This window comes from Neodiprion lecontei, chromosome 5 (genome assembly GCF_021901455.1).
Source record: "Neodiprion lecontei isolate iyNeoLeco1 chromosome 5, iyNeoLeco1.1, whole genome shotgun sequence".
NCBI classification, from domain to species: Eukaryota; Metazoa; Arthropoda; class Insecta; order Hymenoptera; family Diprionidae; genus Neodiprion; species Neodiprion lecontei.
The window spans coordinates 3374205-3399795 of NC_060264.1; the positions used below are offsets into that span (position 1 = coordinate 3374205).

Sequence of the window (25591 nt, forward strand, 5' to 3'; positions counted from 1 at the left end):
TTCGTCACATGCAAACGAAAATACCGAGAAGCGAACAATTTTTTACGCGTGTGGTATACACGTCTAATTTATGATTAAGGATTATTTATTGTATTTGTCGTCCGTGAAGGTTCAAGAAAGGAATTTACATCCTTACATAAAATTCTTCAATTTGTTATACATATCAACATTTGAAAACAAGAACTCTCGTTTGACAGACAAAAGCGCATCGTAAACAAAGCGGTTCCCATTGCCCTTGCCTATTATTATGTACACGTGTATACTTTATGTGCATATGTATCCACTCGTATAATTAATCGCGATAGAGTCTCCGTGCCAAAATAATAACAACAAAACCAATAAATCGACAACGAAACGTTCGATGATTCGTAATTAAACTTATTTGTCGGAGGAACATATTTATTCCATTCTCGTATCGACAAGTCTCGACGAAAAGGATACTCAAGCGTTAGGAATTTCGATTATTGTCATAAAACAGACTATGATGTGAACGTGAGTGAAAATGTGTAGGTACGCAGGTGATCGGAATAAGTCTCCGATCCTTTGCTTTAAACGTCAGTCAAGAGTTTGTTAAAAAAAAAAAAAACAAAAAAAAATAATAAAATTAGAACAGAATCGGAGTGATTTTTTATTCGAATAACACGAACGTCGGGTAAAGACTGAATGTACATACGTTGAATATATGCATTCAGAGAAAACCGTGAAGAGACGAGAGGAAAGGAGGGGGGGGCTAGAGTTAGCCCAACCTGGTCACGATATTAACGACACCGGTGAATTCGCGTTTGTTCGTGACGTTAGAGTATCCTTGGCCACGAATCGCGGTTGCAGATTTACAAATTTATGAAATCCACTAATCAGGTATGAGACGAAAAAGGAAATAGAAACTAAAGCGAAACTGTTTTATCAACGAGTCGGTTAGCAGCCGGCCGGAAGCCGGTCGTGCGTTGAAGCATTTTTTGAATCGTCGTTAGAGAGGCAGGAAAAGAAGAGAAAATAAGAATACAAACGAATATATATTTCGGGAACATCGCGGCTATGCGTCGAAATTAGATTTACTCACCGTCTAGTTATTCCCTGTATCATTAATTACTCCTTGGCAAGACACGTGACCACTTTCAGACACACCGCGAATTAATAATGTGGCGAAAAACTGGACAGCACGGGTAGAAACAACTGAAATTTCGTAGGATGTTGGAAAAATGTCTAGGAAAGAGAGAGTGCGTGTGTTTGCGCGTGTGTGTATGTGTGAAGAAAAGAAAGACGCGCACTCCACCCAACTACGAGAGCCTTGCGCATCCAACTGCCGGATCCCTCTGCCCCGCTTTGCCCTGCCGGTTGACGACGAATGAGCGTCTCAACCAATCGGAAGCCGCGGCGCGCCAACCGGTCTGCGGTCGGGCGGCGGGAAATTTGAATCGTATTTAATATTTATAACGCAGTAAATTGCAAGCGCGAAACACCGGCAGGGTGTCCACTAAAACTCCATCGCAAAATTCCCTATATTTGCCTGGTTTTCCAGACAAAAACCGTATAATTTTCCCTGACCCATTCGGATAAATTGGATGAAGAAAATTGAAAAAATGTGCGTATTTCCCGTGTTTTTTTTTTCATGAAAACGCGAACCGTCACTTGGGTCAGACTATCCCATCTCTAGCCGATGCGCCCGATCGTTTGTAAGGTAATATTTAGGAATATTCAACGTTTGAAGAGAAACTTCCCGCGATGGTGAAAATAATTTGTATTCGATCTAATTTATCTGAAGCTTAATAAAAAATTGTGAAACGTATTTTTGTGGAAAAAAAAGAATGTAGCAAACGATTTCATGACTTTTCGCAAAAACCACTGACATTTTTTTGACTATTACAGAATTTTAGAATTCCATGACATATGCAGGTTTTTCAGAATTTTCTGAACAGTGGCAACCCTGACCCATTAACGATTGGCAGCTGTCGAGGTGGGGGCTAAAACTTGGAAGGATCAATATTTCGAATGGCCGATATATCGAGATTTCGAACAATTCATCTGTCGACATTTTATTTTCGCATGTTTGAAATTTCGATACATCGGCCATTCCAAATCTTGATCCCCGCCCAACGATGGGATATCCAAAGCGACGCAATGTCAACTGAATGATTGAAAATTTGTTGGAATAATTCAAGCCATTTTTCGAAAATTTCAGTAACTTCAACTAGGAGCAATCCTGAACTTACAATTAGGAACTGCTTGAATGACTCCAAAGATAATCAATTGAATTGTTTTACGCAAGTTCAAGCCTGCAAACAGTAAGTCAAAAGCGAGTTATCGCGGTGTTATTGACGTACTCATTCCTAAGCCGAAAAATGTGCGACAGAATAAGTATACATAAATAAATGGATAAATCAACACCGAGTCGGTCTAGTCTACTATAAAATACTGAAGAATGCGTCGACTAACACCGTAAGTAGGTATACATATAAAAAGTAACAAACCTAGTCTAATTCACGAGTAAAAGACGATAATTAGTGCAGGAAGTGCAGGAACCGGGACTTGCACCGATACCAGTCCAGCAATGAGATAACGCGGTGGTGAAAGCTGAAACTGGCAGAAAGTCGGCCAACTTCGTTGCGAATAAGAGCATGAGCCGTACGAGCGTCGACATTCAGTCAATTGGATATCAGCACACGGAGCACAGTTTTGAACGCTACGCACGATAGCCAAAAGTAACGACAACCTCGGAGCAAACATTATATCCCTGAGCTCTACAACGATAGCAGGGATTAGAATCTAAACTTCCAACGATTATTTTTTTTTTTTTAGAAATCGATTCTAAAAGTTTATGCCGCCTATACTCGCCTATATATAATAAATTGGGTTTGTATACGTATGGCAAAGTAGCCCAACGCAATGTTGAGTACATACTTATACTCTTGTTCTTTCGCCTGGGATACGATTGAGTGAAAGTCGAAAAAAGTCTTGCCATATTTAAGAATTAGAATTTCAATGATTACCGATTTGATTTACAGTCAGTATCAAACTCAATGTTTTTCTATGCAAAATTCTTTTCAATATGAATTTACTTTTTCTGACGTTACAAAAGCACGACTAAGCCGAATAGACGAGAACCTGTGCCGTTATTTCTTGTATCTTTCCTTTTCTTCTTCTGATCTAATTGTTTTCCGTTCTCTTTGACGGTGGTTGGTAGGAAGAGTGGAGGAAGGACTGTGTAAAATAGAAGTTTTACTCTCCTCGCTGCATCGCCGAGGTCGGTGTACCGAAGCCGCGTATAAAGTTAGAAGTTATTCCGGTGCGCGCTGTGTGGGGGCAAAAGAATGTCAAATTTTGAAATAAGCCTGGTGTTGCTAAGATTTAGTATGGCGGAAGAGGAGTTAAGCGGCACGTGAATAAAAAGCTTGATATGCAGCAGCCCCGGATTTTCTTTAAAAATCTAATTATAATTATAAGTGACGCCTTTTGGTGTCCTTTTGGTTACGAGAATTGCATCATACATCTTTACATCTTGTTAAATTTTTCATATCTCGTAAAAATTCTGACTATGTAACACGTTTAAAATTTCAGGGAAACGTGTAAAAACATTTCGAACTGAAATTCTACGAAGTAATTGGAAAACTGACAAAGTTTATTTACAATGAAATGTATTAGAACCATTTAAAATCCTCGATCAAAAAGTTGACCACTTTTCAAAACTCTTCAACAAAATTGAATATTCTGTACTTTTCGAAGGGAATTTCTTTTTTTTCGACGATTTCAAAAAATAATACTCGCACAAGTCTCACTCATAAAAGGGTATGAAATCGCAATTTTTCATTGTACGAATAACGTACCAACCATAAACATCTCTGGACGTAAATAACTCGCATTTATGTTCAGAACCAATCGAAGGGTTAATCACTCGTGAAATCTCATGTACACTTTTCCGGGAATCTTGTGAAATTTCTTAAAATTTTCATTTGAAAAAATCCTTTGGAATCTCACGGAGTCTCTTGTATTATATTGAAATCCTTCGAAATCCCTGAAACCTTTCGAAATCTCTTGGAATCCTTGAAATCTTTCGATGTCTTCCGAAATCGTCTGAAATCTTTTGAAATCTTTTGAAGTCACTGAAGTTAGGTTTTGAAATAAACCCTTTGAAGTCCCATGAAGTCTCTGGTAATCTTTTGAAACGTCTGAAATCTTTAAAAATCCTTTGAAATCTTTTGAAATCATTGTAATCTTAAGATCAGTTATACAAATCGACGAATGATTAACCCCTCGAGGCCAACTCACAGTGGTTGATAACGCCAGGCACGACGCACGTCACCTTCGTCAACAAAAATCAGCCAGTGTGCAGAAACATGATGTAATTAATTGACGTGATACGTATAACAGACTGTGTTAAAAAAATATGAAAAATAAAACTAATTACAAAAATAATTGAATGAACAATTAAAAATTTGTTCCATGAATGCGCGTGAAACGCCGGTGACGAAAGATTGAGAAAAACAAAAACAAATTATTTCTAAACCTACCGTAAGTACCAATTAAAAATTTACCTGCAGACAGGTGCGAAACAACCGATTCGCTTTGGGGTACGAGTGCTTCTTTATGTTCAAATAGCTCCTGGTCATCGCGATGCTTTCCTTCGGGGAAAAGCTTGCGCGAGATGTTCTCGTTAGGTCCGACTAGCACAAGACCTTCGTCTACCGCGTCGACGTCGGTTTCGGGACCAAGGTCATCCTCGTCGTCGTCGTCCTGTTCATTGTTCCGTGCACCGTGAGCGTTCCTTTCGTACTCGGCCGGGCAATTTGGATGTTTCCCGTTACTCGGCGCGTCGAAATGTCCGTCATAACGAAGGTTTTCATCGTTATCGGCACAGGTGCCGTTGGTCTGTTGTTGGTGCTGCTTGCCGAACGGATTCTCGTCAAACTGCAGCCCGTTGGCGTTGCTCAGGAAAGGATTCGTCGACTCCATGTTGTTCAGCTGGACATCCGCGAGCAGCGGATGAGATGAGGGATGTCGTGCCGCGATCTGACAAGGATCTGTCAGAAATACGACGATCGTTGATATGTTGTCGGTCGAACCCTGGCTTCTTGCAAAGTACACCAGACGTTGGCTCACGACTTCAAGGTCACCTGTAAGGGAAACAGAAAAAATCATGGTTACATACGTTCCAGGTTCCGTTACACGGTGTCGATTATGTTTGCAAAGTTTAGTCAACCAATCGGAATGCTTGGATGGTGGGTAAATGTGAAAAGTAAAATTACATAATTGACCTCCAGGTTACAGAGACAAAGGCACACAGAGTCAGTGCGACCTGTCGAAGTCATGGGAGCCATGCACTGCAACTTCAAAGTCATTGCACTATTTTTTCGAGTCGATATTTCTATGTCTGCTAGGCTGCGAAGTCACTTTAGTTTGGCTATTCAGGGTGGGTACAAGTTTTTTGGAAAAAAATTCCATGACCTAAGACCTAGTTTTCCCCGACATTTCCCCAGTTTCAAATTCAATTCAAATTGAAGAAAAATATAACGTACAGCAAAGAAGTTAGTTTAGGCCAGTTTTTTTTTGTTTCCTCGAGGAAGAAAAGTAAACTTGTTACCTCGAAAAATAATTTCTAATTCCCAAGATGGAAAACTGATATTTTCCGTTTATTCCATGACAGATTTAAAAATTCCCCTGACAATTCCAGGCTTTCCGAGTGGATGATTTTGTACGCGATTTCATTTCTCAACGCACTAATTATTCTCGCCTGCTAACAAAGTGAGGGTTAATTAAGGGGCTGTCATATCAATTGTCAATGTCTACGCTTATAGGAGGGCACAACGTTATTACACAATTGACGGCGAAGTAGTTGAAATGCGTTGCGTCGAACGAACTTCCTCCAGTTTATTTAACAGCTCCCGGTATACGCAATGCGTAGGTAATACACTTTACGAGACTTGGTCCGGTGTGACGGATCAGGAACGAATTTAGCAGTTTTCAGTTAATTAACACGTAACCATGCCGTGTATAAGTCAGATTAATTAGGTAGAAATTGCATCTCTAGTGAATCATGAGACTGCAACATTCAGGTGGAAAAAGAACATTAGAATTTCGGTTAAGGGCTGTGAAGTTTACCAATACGAAGGATCAATTGTTTGCAAGAAGAAAAACAAAAAAAAAAAAAAAAATTCTGCTATCGCAAGAAATCAGTGCGCATTGATTCTAACGATCATTCAAAATATCGCCATCATATATATATGTCTGTTGCACCCAATTAGAATTTTTTTTTTTTTTGTTAGTTTGATATCAGTGGAAAATTGACATAAATTACTGCATCAACGATGCAGACATTTATATCAAACGGTAGACTCGACGCTCATCGATTTCTTACGCTAATAAATTTTTTTCCAAACATTTAGTCCCACGATCAAACGTAACAACGCATACTGAAAATTGATTAAAAATGTGTATAACTGAAACGAACAAACTTCACAGACCTTGCGATAGGGTTCAGGGAGAGATTCTGTTAATTTATTTCTACGAGGGGGGGTGAAGGGGGTGGTTCCGACTTTTTCTCTTTTTTGGGGGATACCGCTCGAAAAATTTACGTATTACGGAGTTGTCTCGGTCGATTTGCGAAAAAATTCAAAACAAGGACCACCTCGATAAGTGCAACGATAGAAATTCAAAGAAAAAGAATAAAAATAAAATAAAAAATGAAAAAAATAAAAATAAAACAACAATCGTCCTACGGATGCCTATGACGAGATGTTGGGGAGGTCGTGGATATTTTAATAACCTCTGCCACCCGCTCAGACCGCGGTGTGGGCCGCGTCATCGGAAAAGGTTTAGGCGGAGCCGGTGTACGAGTGTTGGTAGAGCGGATGATGGTACGTTATAGGATGGTACAATATAGCGCCGAAGAGGAGTTGAGAGTCGGAGCAGGAGTAAGTAGACAGAGCAACGACCTGAATATCCCTCGACACCCGGCCATTCCCTGCAACGGCCGGTTTTCATCCGGCGCGTTTGTAGCCTTTCGCTTGGACTCGCGTTCAATGGATCTGCGGGATCTTCGCGCTTCTCTCTCTCTCTCTCTCTCTCTCTTTCTCTTCCTTCCGCTATTACCATTATCTTTAAGACCGTACACGTATTACAATAAATGCAAGCCTGTAAATTTATACGCAAGAAGAGTGCGGTCGTTCAACCGTCGCGGTCCTATAGCTGTTTTAGAAATTGAATGGGAAATGAAAAATTTAAATAGAAATTAAATAAGAGGATGAAGATGAGGAAGAGGAAGCGATGCGGGAACTTCTGCAATTTTATGTCTATCTACACCACCGCCACCTACCAACAAGTGTCGAGAAGGGTGATAAACTAAGAGGAGGCACACAGTCAGCGTCTCGGCATGCGCTTTGCCAACGCAGATCGAGCGGAATGAGAGAATGACGATAAAGAGAGAGAGAAAGAGAGAGAAAAGCGTCGTGTGTCGGAGTGCCGATGTGTCCCCTCGAAGGTTGAATTTTGCATAATTATAACCAACTTGCACACATACATCGTAAGCAATATCCAGCATGTAACGCGATAATGATTATTCCAGCACTGGTCATTGGTTACGTAGGTACAGCAGTTGTGACAGATGTTTGTATAACAACCCTGGTCTCATTGTTATTGTATTTTTATTTATTTATTTTTTTCAAATCTGACCAACAATTTGTGTCCTTTATTTTCACTTCATCAAGGTATGAGAATGAAACCGTCCAACCAAACGTTCATAAATTTATACATAAAACAAACCATCCGAAATATATCTACTATATCGATATAATTGTACGTAAAAAGGTTGACGAATCCAACGATTTTCTAATCAAATCATCCGTTTGTCATGCAACGACGCTCTATACCCTTATAATCCTTGCTACAAGTGCTTGCAAGCATTTTATAAAATACCTACCCAACACCGATTACGACGTGAGTAGGTACAACGGAGAGACACGTGAAACCGTAGAGGTAATAAGATGAATCACTCTAGGCGCATTAATCCTCCACCTCCTCCTCCCCTGCCAGTGCAGCGATTAGGGCGAGAGACAAGAACGAATAGACGAGAGACGAGGAGAGGACACGTGCCGACTGTCGGTCAGTCGAAAACCACGCCTACGCCAACTGGCAAATCTATTGCCGGATGACGCACCTCATCCCCTCCCCTTCCACCCCTCAATGCTCACACGTGCCCTCTTTTGCCCCCTTTAATTCCGTAGTTAAATTTTTTTATATACATAATACAACGTACAATCGAAATTAATTCGAATAACATGAGACGATAGATAAGAGGAGAAAAAGAATATTCGACTGGACGTTAAAATGAGTTTCAACAATTACTCGTAATTCACCAATTCTGACGAAATTTTCTCAATCATTTTCCTCGCTGTTGATATACTGATACGGCACGACGGATCATTTGGTTTATTTGTTAATTTGTAAGTGGATATCAACAGCCCGCGAGTTCGTTCGACCGTTTTCTATATGTAATAACACGCCGATCGTCGTTTAAAAAACTATCAGTCGTGGTATACGATGAGACGAGGAAGAGGAAATATCGAGTTACAGATCCAGTCTGCAAAGTAGGTACAAAGTCGTCGTTACAGTCGGGAAAGCTACTAACCATGTCTCATTGTGTACCGCATTATTCGCGTCGTTTTAAATGACGATGAAATGAAATCGAGTAACGACCAAAGTATATAACGTTTGTGGAAAAAAAAAAAAAAAAAAAAACTACACTTCGCCGCTGGTGAATATTATATTCCAAATGTAACATTTTCTCTCGGGGATTAATTATTTATCCGTATAAATTATCAAACGATTAAGCATTTATCGCATTTTGAAAGACAAATTGTGAAAAAGATGATATGATATAGCCGAGACCTCAAACATCTAAAAATATATGTTATACCAAATTAGGACGGTTGAAAATTTTCCGTCTTTTATTTAAGATATGAGTTTTGAATCGTTGGATCGTTTATCGGTTGATAATAATTGATACACCGGATGGAGCCGATTGAATATTATCCCATCAGGCATCGAGCTATTCAAAATGTAAATTATTGGTGGTGATATAATTTAGTGTAAAATAAATCACACGAAAGAAAACATATACATGTAATATACAATGAGTACATTTCCTTGCGAGGCACGCAGAGTTTGTCGCATCGATCGGTAGGTGCCAGACGAGTTCCACACCTTTATAGGCTTCTTGACAGACGGCGGAAAGACTCAATCCACGTCGATAATAACGTTTAATTTGCAAGCGATTTGATCAAAATAAACCTGTAGAATTCCCGCCGCAACTAACGACGGGCTGATGATACTTGTAGTATCTCAATTGTGACTAACATCAGTCAGAAGTCATCACCCTCGGATTGGTCGGCGGAGTTCAATTTCCGCCTTTATTTCTCCCCGACAAACATTAATTTTATTCGCGAAAAGTTCAACACCGATAATCGTTGTATACGACACTATACAACAATCCACATAATTGACCAGGCAATGTAAAGTATTTAATTTAATAGCGAATAAAAATCAAGGCCTGCCGGCAAAATTGCTGCTGATGCTGGACTGTAAGCCATCTGTATTTAATGTATGTAAAGTAAATTTATACATCAGCTAGTATCTGTTTCGTTGGTAAAATTTTTCTTACTCGTGGAGAGAAGTGCAAATTATGAAATAATAAGGGAAGGAAAGAGAGAGAGAGAGAGAGAGAGAGAGAGAGAGAGAGAGAAAACAACTAAATAAAATAAAAATATGTCAATCCGAATCGATCGACAATAATTTTGCGTATCGTATGAACAAAATAACAAATATAAGTTGACCTGTCGTAATCGCGATACCCAATAATCGTTAGACGAAATCTTTGCAAGGTGTTTCGTATTTCTTTTTCTTTTCATTTTTATTTTCTTCTTCTTCTTCTACGTCTTCTTTTCTTCTCCACAACCACTTCGAAATACGCGATAAATGGCGGCATCGGTAATAGAAAAATACGTAACTCGCGCGTTGCGTAATTTGTTTTTAAAACAGTAATCCTGACCGAATTAACGAATATACGATTTTTTCCCTACGCGCCAATCGACGATAGATAATACTGCATATATTGCACACAGGGGGTGGATGGGGGTTGGGGTTGGGGTTGGTAAATATGTATGTATACCTTTTTACACGTAGGAGTAAGAATCGTGCATGAATATCTCGCACAGCGGGCGTGGCGTTTCGCGACTAACTGAAGAAGATTCCACCGGTTACCGAGTCTTGTTCCCCACCGGCACCCCTTAACCCCCCTTTTCTGTCCGACGGCTGCGTGACTCACTCCTCAACCCCGTCTGGCCTCCGAATCCCCCCTCCGCTCCTCCCGCCGCCCGCAACTTTATGGTGTTGTATACCATGTAGGTAAAATACATAACGCACGCGACATAGGCGGGGCTGGTACGCGTCAATCGGACCTAACTTCGGACCTCGCCACCTTCGGTGTTCATCCCCCTCCCCCCTCCCGACAAATTTTAAAAACTCGGTATTTTAGGAACGAAGTTAAGTTTGCGCGATGCGAGTCGTAGGGTCAAGTCGAAAACGATTATTGCAAATACGAGAGAGAGAGAGAGAGAGAGAAGCGAAAAGAACGTTTTTCACGGAGCAAGAAATTGAGGTTAGGATTTGTTCGGAACGGCGCATGCGCGGAGTACAGAAAATACCAATTTTCAACTCGTAGGAGTTGATGGTGGCCGTTTCAGCAATACGCGCATGCGCATTCGCAGAGTAACTCGACCGTTATAGAAACGGGTAACTTGTGTGTACGGAAAACGTGCTCGTGTTATATAAAAACATTTTCAAAGCGCATCGAGTGTGAAAAGATTGGAGAGGTGACGATTTAAAAATAAAAAAATTCATCGTATCGAAAAGTATTTGCCACATCGTGCGAATCGAAAAATAATTCGAATATTACGTGCTTACTTACAGATTGTATTATTAGCAATGACGAGCGGACGATTTATACGCTTAGTAACGAAGCGCGACGCGGACGTCGCGCTATTTCTTTTCTTTTTTTTTTTTCTGCACGAATTTATAAGTTATTTAGCACAAGTTTGTTTTACATTTTCCAATGTATCTCGCGTAACAGCACGTAAGACGTGAATAATTTCAAGTAAAGAAACATGCGTAATTCAATTTGAGAAGTTTGACAGAAACGATGTCATGCTGGATATATCGGAGAATGTACACGTTCGGGAATTAAAGTAAATGGGTGATACTTGGTGATTTCAAAGTAGGCGAAAGAATTTTATATCTTTGGACGATTTCAACGATATGAGCAACGGATATCATAAATTTATACAACCGCGAAAGTCTAAGGTATATAAATTTGTACTTGCTTTATGTCGGATTGCTCATTGTCAACAAGAGGAGGCCCGCATTGTTGGATTACTGATATGCCTGCTGCTCATTGAATTCACGTATAACTCGCGTGATGCATAATAATTTCATTACAGGGGGTTTAGTCTCACATCTCAATAACTTTTTTTAATAATTTCTTTTCTTTCATCGTATAATTATTTAATAATTTCAAATTTTTTACACATAACAGAGGAAGTTGTAAAGTATAATACAGCAAAAATTTATTGTTCGTTTTTGACGTTAAGTTTCACCGGTGTGACCGCCTGAAGTTTACCCCTATTTAAAACTGCCTGACGCGATATCTCAACTTTAAAGCATCCAAGAAAAACAAATAACAAAGAGATGTGTAAAAAATTAGACAATACTAAAAAAAATTTATTATAAAGACGTAAAAAAAATAAAATAAAATAAAATAAAAAAAAAGGCATTGAGATGTGAGACTACCTCCTTAATAAATAATACAAAGGTTATACGGTAATATTTTTCCTTATATTACACCCCAATCGATTTTTAGCAACCTGCAGCAGAGTTGTATGTAATATACCATTCGAGTTTGATCCTCGTCGAAACAATCGAAACGTGACCGGCATGTGATATATACCATAACAGACAGGGAGAAGGCGTGTAACATGACGTAACATCCTGCAGCAGCCAGGAAACCCGCACGAGAAGAGAAACCGAACTTCTTAGTTGCGGTAAGAAATAAAAAGGCGTTCCTTAACTCCGAAGGAATTGCACCGTAAATGTATTTGTCCTGTACACCTCTGTGTCTGCATGCCATGGCTCTCAGGATGAATTAACCTCTCTAAGAGTGCCGGAAAGTCTAAATATAGTCTCTGCCTGTGATCGGAACTTAACATACGCTATATGTATGTATCATGTACATAAGATACAGAGTTGAGACTTTCTAAAGGGGAATAAAGCTCTTAAAATCCCGCTAGTCTAAAAGTTATAAGTATGTATATATGTTTCTTTGTTTCATCCCCATGGCTTTGTCATCTTCATACATATACCATTGTTGATGATTGTTAATCATTTTGCATCACACATTCTTGTACATGCGTTCAATTTCATTACTAATATATTGTTATTGCATAATGCACATGACGTACTTAAGTCTACTCCGGTAATAACCATAATTAACCCTCCGCCAATCCTGACTTTCTCACTTATCGGTGTCTCGGAATTAATTTATCATTGTTTAACCATTCAGTCGTTGGCAATTCGTTAGATAAGGTAAGTGTACCAGTTATTGACACGTTTATATTCAAAAATTATAAGCTGACGTCACGAATAGTAAATTTCTCGACAACTAAAACCAATCGCCAGAGGTTTAGATGCTGCAGATTTGTTTCTTGATAATTTCAGAACCAAGGATCAAACTCGTACAACCAAAGAAGGTGAATAATTGGGACAGGGTCGATAGCTGGTACGCTTATCTGACAGTTCCGAATGGTTATATGATCAGGTTTTGACCCCCGGTTAGTGAGGCGAGTTAAAATGTGCAAGGAGTCCAACCGTGCACCTGCAAAGGTTGATTCTAAAACCGGAATAGTGTGTACAAGGATATATATTGGTTTAGATTGTTATCGCGGTAGAAAACCAGAAGCGTTGAACAGGTGGAATGCTTTATAATTTGTTTGTTATACTGTGAGCTATTGCCGTGTGGTATAATAATCGCGCGTTACACTGCAAAATGTCATTCATCGCCATTGCAACGTGTGTACTTTCATAATTTCGTTGCGTGACGGCGCGGTACGTAGAATTAGCAGCTGGTATAAAGTGGTATAAATGTGGAAGTGCGACAGCGACACCGGCGAGTTCTTGTAGAGTCAAGCTCGCATAGCAACGTCGTGAAAGAAGGAAGCCGTCCAGATGGGGAGGATGACGTTACGGGACACGAGAAAAATGTAAACTGACGAGGCGACGACGAGCTGTGTAACCTTTCTTGTTTGTAGTGTAAGCTCTTTGCCAAACCAGAAATTCGACATATGATGCATTCTTCATTTTTATTTCATACGTTTACCACGGAATAGGCATTTAGCGATAGGTTAAAAGTTAAGGGTTAACACCACTCTAGGATTTTAGGAAAATCCTACCCTTTTTTTTTTTTAATGTAAACTGTTTTCTTTTTTTATTAACAACTTACTGCTTATTTTTTGGCCAGACATGGATTCATGTTTTCAAAAGTGCTCCATTTCGACAAAATTTTATTGAAAAAAAAAAAAAAAATCTACATATTTCTATAGACAATAAGTATATATGTAGATTATAATATTTTTTGGTTTTTTGTCCCAGGTCTTAATAACTTTACGAGAAATCCGTCCTCCCGTGAAGGAGTTTTAAAAAAAGATGATTGCAAAAATTGGCTCAGTCGCCGACATTTTACATCAAAATGGAGATAATTTTTTTTTTTTTCATAAAATATTATAAAAACAAACCCTCTGTAAAGAAATGCTATTCCTCGTTTCATGCTTTCGAAATAAAACGTTGGACCTTTTTTCAGCCGTTAAAGTGGTGTTGCCCCCTTATAAGGAGAGGTCGGAGTATCGACCGCAGAGTTTTCAAACGTGAGTTCGTGATGGGCTACTTCAAGAAAAGTTGAAAAAACACACTTGTAGCTGATTTTCGCTCGGTAAAATATGAAGGCCCGGCATCGACTTGGCCATTTTAGTTGAACATTATTGCGCTGAGTCAACTTTTATAACAAGATAGTATTCTAATGTTCTTGGGCTCGCTGAATACGAGTCTGAAATCCGATTTAAAAAATTCAAGATGGCATGGATCCAATATGGCCGAAGAAAATTTCAAATTTGATCAAACAGGGTCAAAAGACTCTATGCAAGGGTTTTTGGGGTCGCTGATTGGATTTGCCATACTAAATTTACATAATCCGACCCCAAGAACCTTTGCACAGAGTTTTTTGATCGTCTTCGATCGAAATTGAAATATTCATCTGCCATATTTGTTTCGGCATCTTAAATTTTTTAAATTTGATTTCAGATTCGTAATCAGGGACCCCAAAATCAAATAATTTATGTAAATCACGTGTATGTGTAGAGGTGTACCTTTTTCGGAAATAAATTATTGTAATATCTGTTTCCAACAATAATATTTTACGTTGTTATCGCAACAATTACTCTCGAGCATTGAAAACCTATTAGTATAGCAAATTGATATGAATAAGAAATAAGAATAAGAAATTGATAACAATATTTATATAATAATAAAAAAATAACAACGCTTAAACGTCATAAAAATATTACGTATGAGAAGAAAATCGAATCCCGGATACGGCAGATTTATCCAAAAGAAGTATAATTAATAATCGGAGAATATCACGCGGTCAGGCAGGTCAATCGGCCGGTGAACCGCATCCACATTTGCGAGGCCATACGCGTACCGCGTATGATAGCTTCGACGTATGTACATAAATAATAGCCACGCATACCTCGACGTACGTTAGGTATCCATATACCGTATACCTAATCGTAAGCCAGATTGGGACGTTACTTTGTGATTGTGCGTGCATGCATTGAGAAAAATTTTAATTTCAAATCAGTTAAATAAATAATAAAATTGTATTTCTTCAATATTCGGATATAATGCCGCGGTAAATATTATTCGCTATATATTATATAATATACTAGGTATACGATACTGAAATTATTTTTTTCGACAAATACAAAATAATAAATTTCGGGATGTATCTCCTCGCAAGTCAGTCAATATCGTATACGAGATTCACTTTTTGTTGAGAATTTATGGCCAAATACATCCTTAATTACAATGCCGATAATACAGTTTATTGGGATGCTGTGAAAATGTGTATTCGCTGCAACGAAATTGAGATTTCCTTGGATAAATGAAGTCCCCGTAGGAATTTGCGGTATGAGCATATGACTCATGCAACTATCCAGTATTACCCGCGAGGCTATAATTAGTCCTCTGGCATATAGCGTAACACACGCTTTTAACTCGAGTATTAAAAGTCTTGGGATGAGCGCAAAACGGCGCAGAAAATTGTATGCATACGTATCTCGCGTATACATATAACGACGGTCTATTTCGGTGCGAAATTTATATCGGGGCGGAAAAATTCCATTTTAATTCTCATTCCCTGAGAAAGTGGGACAGGGCGGAAACTTCGTCGCCTCACACTTGATCGGAAGTAGGTAAAAATCGCTAAATCGATACATCGGAAGCTGTACTTTAAGCGAAATTGTTCAACAATGCATCCTACTATCCTCTACAGACATGTATATACGATAAATTCTAGAATTGGACGGAGCTAAAGCGACCAGTCAATGTCAGGCAAAATTATTATGTCAGTTTTTCGGAGATCACAGGAAATCCTTGCGAAATAACCTGGCGTTTGTAAAAGAATTTGTGTATGTATTGCATACACTGAAACTCGTATCCGGATAGCTCGCAGACTTTATTCACGTGTGTGTGTGTGTGTGTGGGTGAGTAAAAGCAGACGCCCATTAACTGACAAGCTAACGAGAAAGTCAGTCTACCCGGTTGCTAAGTGCCTATGTAGCACCTACTTGAATTTCAAATACGAAGAAAAAAATATTGTACAAATAATTTTTCTTACAAAGCGTAACGTGCATCAGGCCGATTCTTGTTTTCGATTTTATCAAATTTTTACGCAAACCGTCCTGCAATTTGGTTCCAAATAAATAAATAAACATCTTCCCTGAAGCGATTAGTATAATCTCAACCTTAACAGCCATCGCGCAATTGTTGTCATAGAATATTTTACAGACGAAGCTGATATTTTTATCACACATAATTATCATCAATTCTCACGAACTTCTCACAGCGTCATATTTATATTATTTTTTTTATTCTTCTTTGCAAACGATTCGTACTGCACGACGAAAAATTATACATATATACGTTACACCGAAAGTGTATCACAAACGTGGTTATTTCGAACGACAAAGTCGTACACTTTATAACTATAATTCCGTGTAAAATACACTCACACCTTGATTGCACGTACATTAATTTTTTATGTGTTTCAAGTCTGTCGGTAACGTCACTTTAACGATGCATATTCAGAAAAAATCTTTACTTTGTTATTAGAGAAAAGAAAAAAAAAAGTCAACTCCTTGAAAGTCGTTCTAAAATTCTACAACGACCGTTTCTTTCCATGATGTTTCGTTAGGTTAACGTTGCCGTAACTTCAGCCTTCTATTTTTTTCTACCTATTGCAGGAAGAATAAAATTTGAAAAACTCTTACCGTCTGGATTTTACCGAGACAAAAGATTGGTGAAATGATTTGTCTAGCGAGTGATGCAAAACGTACGGCTGGTTATTTATACGCTCAACATTTCTGTAGTAGCACTCGTACAACAAGGTATAGAAGATATGTATTAAATGGAAAATCAGAGCCGTTTTTTAAATCCTCTTTCAGCCAGACTCGAGTACCTATGTCTGCAGCGGCTGCAGCTCATTGAGGATAAAGAATAAATTGATCCTGGCGATTCCTCGGTGTGAAATGTACGTTGATCCCGTACGTATACCTACACAATATAACGCAACGTTGCCCCGATGAATCACGAATTGCGAAGCCCCGGGTTCCGATCCGACGCCCGTCGCGTCGAGCTGAGAATCGCGAAAATCTTCAGTGGTTCTCAAACGATACTTTACTTGCCACGCTACGCTTGCTCTGGTATCGCGGTCACCGTTGCAACAATCACTATTATCAACAAACTACCGCTAAGTCTACGAGAATGGAAAGAAAGGCCAACAATGCATATGGAAAACGAGATGTGTTACAATTTATACGGTTGACGAGGGTGTCTAATTTACAAACGATTGTGACGTCTCCGGAGTATCTATGTACGTACATACGTAGAAAAATATACAGGGTGTCCCGAAATTTCAGGCAATAAGTAGTTTTTACAGAAAACACAGGTTTGTCGTTCAATTTTTTGAAATTTATTCGTGAAGTATACAGTATATGGAATGGCTTTGTTGTTTTATTGAAATTTTCCATGACAGTTTTGCCTAAATGTGACTGAATTTCGTTCACAAAGCGGTCAGTTTCCTCCTTCAAGTCGTAAGTGATCGTCGGCTTGTCGACGCAAACCTTGGATTTAAAAACATTAAAATCTGATAACCAAAACGAGAAATTAAAGCGGCAGGAAAATTGCAACAAAGTAGTTCGCATGTGCAAGAAAATCCGTGGAGGTCGTTTACCCGACATGGAATTCCATACATAACCCGAACGTAAATTTCCTAATCGCAAACCTGTATTTCCTATCAAAATAACTTCTCGCTTGAATTTTGAGACACCCTGTATATACATCAGGTTTTGCATGAGTATTATACCCTTGGCAACAGCCCCGGCATAGTTGTATCGCAATACTACGATCATATTAAACAATGGAGTTCGCGGAACCAAACCATAAGACGTAGTTACTGAAGCAAGACAACCTCCTCGCCTCCACTTTACCAAGGTTTGAAAAACCTACCGCGGGTATGATCGTTCCCCGAGTACCGCTTCGCTCCTAAAGCTCGACAATAAATATTTCTGCACCGTATTATTGACGTGGAACAAACTTCGCCGATATATCCCGGTCATCTTCAAACGGATTAAATTCGAGTCACTGCTCTGACCATCGTCTGCATACGACGAATTAACGCCAAATTACACAAAGAATTTGAATTTTACTGTACACCTATAATATGCGCCAGGTAAACCCGATGTGTCGCGACGACGACCGGCGGGATAAAGGGGGGGGGGGGGGGGGGGGGTGATGCTTTAGTCAATAATACCGTCTGGCGATCGCTGCGACGAACTTCAGACAGCTGTACCTCATCATACTTGGAAACGTCTCGCAGTTTATGTACAACTTTGCTGATCCGAGCCCATAATTGTGGTTTCACTCTAAGCTCGGATAATCATCGAAAAAACTCGGACGATAGGGAAATAAGGAAGTAACAATAGATATTTTTTTTTTTTTTTTTTAGTGACGACGAATATGAGAATTGTATTTACCTATAGGAGCAAACCGGCTTATTGTGGTTGCAATAACTTAAAAAAACGTCGAAAAAAACGAACATAAAACGAAACTTGAAATACAATTCTACATATATGTATTAGGAAAAAACAGCCCTCCGTCACTCGGAAGCGAAACTTAACTTTAATAAACGTATATTTGTTATAGGATTTGATATTTCTGACGAAGTTTGAAGGTTTAGTAACGTTATGCATGCAACAATGCATGTAAGAAACTTCATTGGATTGTCTAAGATTTAATAAATCATAAATAAAATAAAAAACAACAATAAAAAATGTAATCACGTTTTGCAAAGCGAACTCATTGTTAGTCACCCTAAAATTGAGCAATAATGCATTTTTCCCCGTATATATATATATACATATGTTTCGTTACGTTAACGTTACTAACTTCAGCCTCGTTATATTTCTATTTGTCCCAGACGAGACGAGACTAGTTCGAGTGATTGTGAACTCGGATAAGCGAGACTTGTACTGTATTCATTCTGCTTTCGTCTGCTTCCGCGAGTATTTATGACGAAGAATACTCGTTTTACAAGGCTCGGTGATGATGTGTGAGAAACGAGGCACGCAGCATTAATCATCCCTTGCGTCGCAGAATTACGTGAAGGAATTTAGCTTTGTCGCGGATAAAAAACTCATAAACGGATGAAAATGCGTCGCACGCACGCGACTTCAATAAATCGCTTTCCAATTCAATCGATTCACGTTCCGTATAAAGTAACTAGGCAATCAGGCAGCCGGATCATCGGCAGATTGCTATATTTCATAAGCTTTACCAGTTGCAAGCTGTAACGTTCGCGTTTGTAACTTGGTAAAGGCAGCTAATCGTAAATGCAGGGAATTGAATTTCGCTAAATTCATATCCAAAAAGAATCAGTGCAATCACGCTACCAACTTCAAGCAACAACTTATAAACCACGAACCAAAACACTATCGAACTGGTAAATAATTATCGCATCGTGATTAAAAATAGGTAAAAAATACTATTTCGCAATGAATTGAAGTTGTGCATTAAACAGCAATATCAAAGTATCGAGTCATAGCTGCACCCGGATGAATCACCGCATACCGTATACATAGCTATAACGTAAATACAACGTGTAAAAGTGTTAATCGAATATGGTGACAAATCGCGGTTAGTCGTCCTTCATTGGCAAGTGACGATGTCTTCCTTAACTTCGGAACTTACCTCGAATTTAAATCTGATCCGTGTCGTGTTTACGGTTGATAGACCGTACCTCTGGGACGGATACGGACAACAAAATCTACGCTGAGAATCCTTCCAGGGTATAAAAAAAAAAAATAACAAATAACGAAGAACCACTTCACTCGCTGCACGAAATGGATTAAGTACAATATCAGACCGAACAACGGTCCACGTTTCGAACAAAGAACGAAGCACTGAACGACGGTTAGAGAGGAGCCTAGATTTCGTTTCCGACACAGTTTTCCCCGGTGTTAAAATCGAAGCCGCACGACGCGAACTGTGCGAGATACGATCAGGTCAGCGATTAATTGTAAGCGAAGTATTTTGCCCGGCCTGAATCGTGCCTGCACTGCAGATTCGGACCTCGAAGTAGGAGGAGTAAGATGTTGAACGGGGGTGCAGGGCGTTGTAACCGTGGGGTAAGGACAATCAATATGCCTGTTTGGCTTGGTAAATAACGCGGGCAACGGTTTCTCAGGGATGATGATTATTATTATGTCCCGATGTTGGAACGCGCAGCTCGGCCAACAGATGCCAAGTGAATGAAGCGAATGCAGCGTACCCGGCAGCCGGCACCAACCAACCAACCACCCAACCCCGCAGTCTCTCAAGTTTCGACGAGAGTTTCGATGGATTCTCTCCGACGGTGGACGACGTAGCCCGGCCGGACGTTGCGCTATAACCGCACAATACTTACTTAGCCGTCGTGTTATCCTTTGCCTCGGTTTGCTCGCTTTACACTTGTCTTTCGCCACCTCGCCCCGTGCCTTTGCTCCGCTTCGCTTAACTTTCGTGTCTATTTGGTTTGTTTTGGTACGTAGCCGACCCGTGACGTCTGTGACGAGGACCACTGGCACACGTATTGTGTGTGCCATGTACTATACGACACGAATAAATACGATCCGTGTCTTTTTTCTTTCCCTCGGATTATTTTAACTGCTGGGAATTTCTCGTTGTTACGAGCCAATTTTAAATCGTGGTGTCCGGTGGTCCTGGACATGTCTTTGAATTTTGCTTGCCCTTAAGATGTCCTGGAAATATTCCATTTTCAATACCCTTGAATAACCTGAAAATGTCCTTGAATTTGTTACGGATTTTTTACCGGACACCGTGTCCCTGAGGACACAAATATTGCCCGTGAGATATCGCACGCAAAGACAAATTCGAGGATTGCACTTTGACGCCGATTTGCCGCGGCTTAGTTATTTTATCTAGGTATGTACAAGCTGTGGCAACGGTTATGGAGCCGGAGGAAATAGGTATGCAATCATTGTTTCTGTGTGCAACGGTTGTTGAAGTACGAAAGGGGCATGCCGAAGCTATAATTTCTAGATTATTAATCTAGACTAAACATCTAGGCTGGAATAGAGAAGCGTGCATTTTCATAACGGTATAATTACAATTGTAATTCAAGCGAGTCCTTAGATTTCCTCGCGGCCAGCGTCGAGCCAAAACTGGATAGATACTTGTGGCCTAGGGTGGTCCTTATTTAGGGTGCTGATGATTTTTTCCGTCCCACCTCGTAAATTGACTTCAAATATCTCAAAAACGATTGTCCAATTTTTTCAGATTTTCACCTCAACTCAAAGATCGTCCGCTTTGTGATCAAAGTTTTTTGTTGGAAATAACGTGAGAGAACCTTTTTTTTCTCAGTATATATTTTATTGTTTTTCCCATGTTATTTCCATAAGAACCTTCGATCGCGAAGCGGACTTTCTTTGAGTTGAGGTAAAGATCTAAAAAAGAAATGAGGCAATTGTTTTTTGGATTATTTGACGTTCATTTGGGGGGTGGGGTAGAAAAAATTCGTCCACACCCCGAATAAAGACCACCCTACTGTGCCCGGCATAGCGGGGGGAGGGTAATTTCCGAACAAAACCAACTGATATTGCCACCCTGATTACAGATTTCGTAGTTTTTCATGTAACGCTGAATTTAATCGTGTCAAGGAAGGATGTGCAACGTAGTATGCATGGGGCGTGGTTTAAAAATCAATATCACATGCAAGATTGATTGGAACTGGCCGATCGTGAAGAGACCTGGATTGGAAACATCTCGTCTACCTATGGATCCGAAGCTGTATCCAATACCAATACGCACAGGTACGAGGTACGAGAGTGATATGAGACACCGAAAATACATATAGCTTGGAAAATTTGACATTGACAGTGCGAAAGTTGCTGGGCACCGGTAGTGGCATAAGGTAAGTATGTACAATGTACATAGTGTACATACGTACATGTAAAAGAGCATCGTGACCGTTACATTAATGATCGGGACTCGCGGACGGTACGTAAGAATTGGATATCATGTTACGAGCTAGGTACGATCAGGATAATTCATCCAGCAATTATTCGGTCTATTTGCATATCGCGGCAAGCGCTGATCGTGCGAGTGGCATAATTTCTCCAATTTGGCATGGCCGTATACATATAGTAGCCAAGTGCCGGAGCGAAGGACTTAACCCTTTCTTACCACCTGTTGTAGATCAATTTTTTGTATATTTAGAGAATTTTTCGCACATATTACTTTGCGATTTTTTCCTATTTCTTATAGTATGCTGGTGGGTTTCCAATACTGGAGAGTAATTGTTGCGATATAATGTAAATTATTATTTTTAGAAACAAATTGATTGTAAAAAACCGTGAAAATTGAAAAGTGACGTAATTTATGACCGAGAAGGTCAACCCTCTACACGTGTAGTATACATGTTTCCCATAAATTGTATGTTTTTGGGGTCACTGATTACGAATCTGAAATTGGATTTAAAAAATTCAAGATCGCGGACCCAATATGGCGCTGAAGACGAACTTAATACCTACCTATACAAAATAGAGTTTATTCCATACTTATTTTTCCCTGAATTTCGACATGCGGAATCCGAATCGACGATTCATTTTCTGCCAAAATGTTCATCTTCCTTGTTAAAATAGTTGCGATTGTCTATACGGCTATAGTGGCTACCGGAAAAAGTTCTAAACTAAAAATTCTCGTCTTTTAATTTTCAATTTCTACAGATCTTGAATAATCACCAATATAAATGACGATGAAAGATTTTTTTTTTTAAATCTTTCGAATGAATCCCGTTTGGTATATTCAAGTCTGCTTGGTGTATCGACTAATTTTTATCCTCATTTTAGAATTGGGGGCGCTGGCCTTCTTACTGGGTCCGGGCGGCATAATCCGTATAAGCGACGCTATCGCCGGTCACCTTATACCTAGATAGGTACAACAGTGTCACGGTACAACCAAGTAGTCAGAACATCATACCGAGATGTACGACTACTTCAAGTTTCGAATGTCTCAGCGAGTCTGCGGCAAAGCATGTAGGCTATCCTTAGGCCCACGTAGCTATTACCCGTGTTACAATGTAACGGGCATTCGTTCTCAGTCATGCTCTGCTTCTCGTGCGCCACGGAGGTATGGGTAGGTAAGAAGTAAGAACCAAGAACCCACGGTATCCCGTGGTTTTGCCGGAGTGACGGACACGTTTTATACAACGAATGGATTTGCGCATGTACCAACTTCGCGACAACGAACCCTGGTGAACCCGTTCTTAATTCTTCATTACACATCAGCGCTTCACTTACAATTAAACGACCAGGCATAATTCCTGTAAAATTTTACCGAGGTACAATATTTTCCAGATTGTCTGATTCACCGTCTAACGGTTGGATAATTCGTAAATTGCATATGCGTGCATACAGAAATACAATTTAGGGGGGCGTTTAGGTTTGGTCGGTGTAAAATCATAACTATTTTTAGGATTTTCCTCGGTCAATTTTTATCCGATCGTCTTGAAATATTGACACATTCTTCAAAATTTGTTAGATTCGATTTTTTTTTTTTAATTTTAACCCCAAAAGTTTTTTATAAAAGTTATTTTAATAATATTTTGTTCATTATTGTATACATTGGAATTTTTTTTTTACATTTGGGCTACGAGCCGAACCCGAAAAGGTGTTTTTAACTGAAAAAAACTTTCTCAATCTGTTAAAAGTTGGACAATGATGTCAGGAGACGAGCCACCGCAACAGCCCTCGAGTTTGGAGTCATTCCCCATGTCGCCAATTTTTTATTAATATCAATGAAAAAATTCTAAAATGTTCTTGAAATTATAAATAATAAAGCCCTCAAACTCAATTTGCTCTAAGTGTTTTCATTTTCTTGAAAAAAAAAAAAAAAACACCTAAAAATAGGTATAATTTTAGACCTTCCAAGTTATCCCCCCTCCAACTGAAGATCAAAAGAAGTTGCGGTCATGATAATAGCCAGAAAATAGGGAAAATCGAGTTTTTCTTTTTGTTTTTTCAAAATACTCACGAGGATCGTCTCGCAGTTGTTGGTACACGAGGGTTGTAGCCATGGCCTCGCTGACGTAATCCCAGAGACCGTCGCACGCAACGATTAAGAAGTCTTCTGTCCCGTCCAGGGGAATACATCTTATATCCGGATCCCCTGTCACGTACGGCTTGTATTGTACATCACCTGAAAAATACACTTGTACATGTACGTTTGCATACATGAAAATGTCATGGCGGAGGCATGAGAAAACAAGATATACAATTATGAATATTGATCTGACACGTACAATGGGGGCCAATTACCAAGGTTGTTAACCCTGGGCACAAAGTCACGTTACATGTACTTATTTATTAATTGAAAATGAAGAAGTATAACAAATAAAAATATTTCCCTCACATGAGTGAACTTTAAACTTGAATTAAAACTAATTAATTTAATCATTAAACGCCAGCTTTTAACTTCTGATATGTGCGAAAAAATTTTACGCTCCATATTTATTATTTCATCGCGACTCTAGATAGAATTGTACGACATGGCGTACAATAATTTTCTGCGCATATGTACATAGGTATAAGCTGCGTTTAACTATCGCTGTATCAGATGATAAAAACAGGTAAGCTGAAACGTTTTTCAAGATTGTTTTTCTCGCATGCACGTAATTTAAAGGATAGGCAAAAATTTAGTGACTCTTATCAAGTGGGATTTGGCACGTCGGGACAAGAGTAATCGTACATCCGTAAGAAGCACGCGATACCGCATCAGTATTCCACTTGGTTCTAATTAAATTTAACTATCTAATTAATGAACGCATACATGAAAAGTAATTTAAATAATGAAGAGCGGCAAGGTGCCGCGGCGGTGACTTCCGGTCTTGTATCCATCGCCACATGGTTTGTTCAAAGGCGGTTAACGTATACGAGTGTAGCTAGTTCGTTTATTCGATTCATCACTGAGAAGTCAAAATTCTCCGCATAACATGGTTCTGCATATGAAAGACGAAGAAAATTACTTTTCGCACGTGGTTTTGAGACATTTCTGAAACCGTTGAGAAGAATAAGAGGGAATGTCGCGAGCCGTCCGTCAATATGGCATGCAGTTATATGCATAGACTTTGAAGAGATGTTTAAAAATTATGACCTCTGTCCAGCGAATATTGACCGCGTAGTTTTATACGTAAAAAAAAAGTGGGAACTTCGCTGTATACACATATCACGAAGGGTTTAACGGCAGACAAATTATTCCATGCATTCAAACGATTGCTTAGAGCCCTTATAGAATATCAGAGAGAAGAACGACGGCGTTGCTGCGATGCACGTATGATTGTGTCAACCAAGCAACCAATTCCATGACGAACGAATTCGATAGCCAAACGTGCCCAGAATTACAACGCGATTTCCGAACATGGCGCTGATTGTCTCAAAGATGCCTTAAATGGCATTGGTCACATCGCGTTAGTATGTGACGTTAATTTGCAATGAACAGCGCAAAGAATATATAGTAGAGCTCAAAGAAAATTTAATTAAAATAACAGATAAATGATATAGACTTGACAATAAGAGAATATACTAACAGTCCAATCACGATATAATTATATCCGAACTTAAATAAAAAATTCTCTAATGCTACGGATGAATCTACCCATAATAAAATA

General features: G+C 39.3%; 1 protein-coding gene and 2 long non-coding RNA genes across 8 annotated transcripts in view; 2 read left to right on the forward strand and 1 right to left on the reverse strand.

The window, feature by feature from the left end:
- LOC107217186 (mucin-5AC) overlaps window positions 1-25591 on the reverse strand; it is a 61183-nt gene that overhangs the window by 24960 nt on the left and 10632 nt on the right. For 5 of the 6 annotated variants that reach the window (XM_046739483.1, XM_046739482.1, XM_046739481.1 and 2 more), the window contains 2 exons: window positions 23959-24123; window positions 4530-5108 (listed from right to left, as the gene is read on the reverse strand). In XM_046739483.1, coding sequence (XP_046595439.1) covers window positions 4530-5108; window positions 23959-24123 — 744 coding nt within the window. Of the gene's footprint in view, window positions 1-4529; window positions 5109-20332; window positions 20526-23958; window positions 24124-25591 lie in introns of those variants that run through there. The other variant, XM_046739485.1, reaches the window with a different exon arrangement.
- Window positions 12597-14481, forward strand: LOC124294450. Its single transcript, XR_006904318.1, has 3 exons — window positions 12597-12624; window positions 12757-13347; window positions 13895-14481. It is a non-coding gene; the product is annotated as an uncharacterized LOC124294450 (long non-coding RNA).
- Window positions 21391-23961, forward strand: LOC124294451. The gene is made up of 3 exons (XR_006904319.1): window positions 21391-21838; window positions 22776-23266; window positions 23636-23961. It is a non-coding gene; the product is annotated as an uncharacterized LOC124294451 (long non-coding RNA).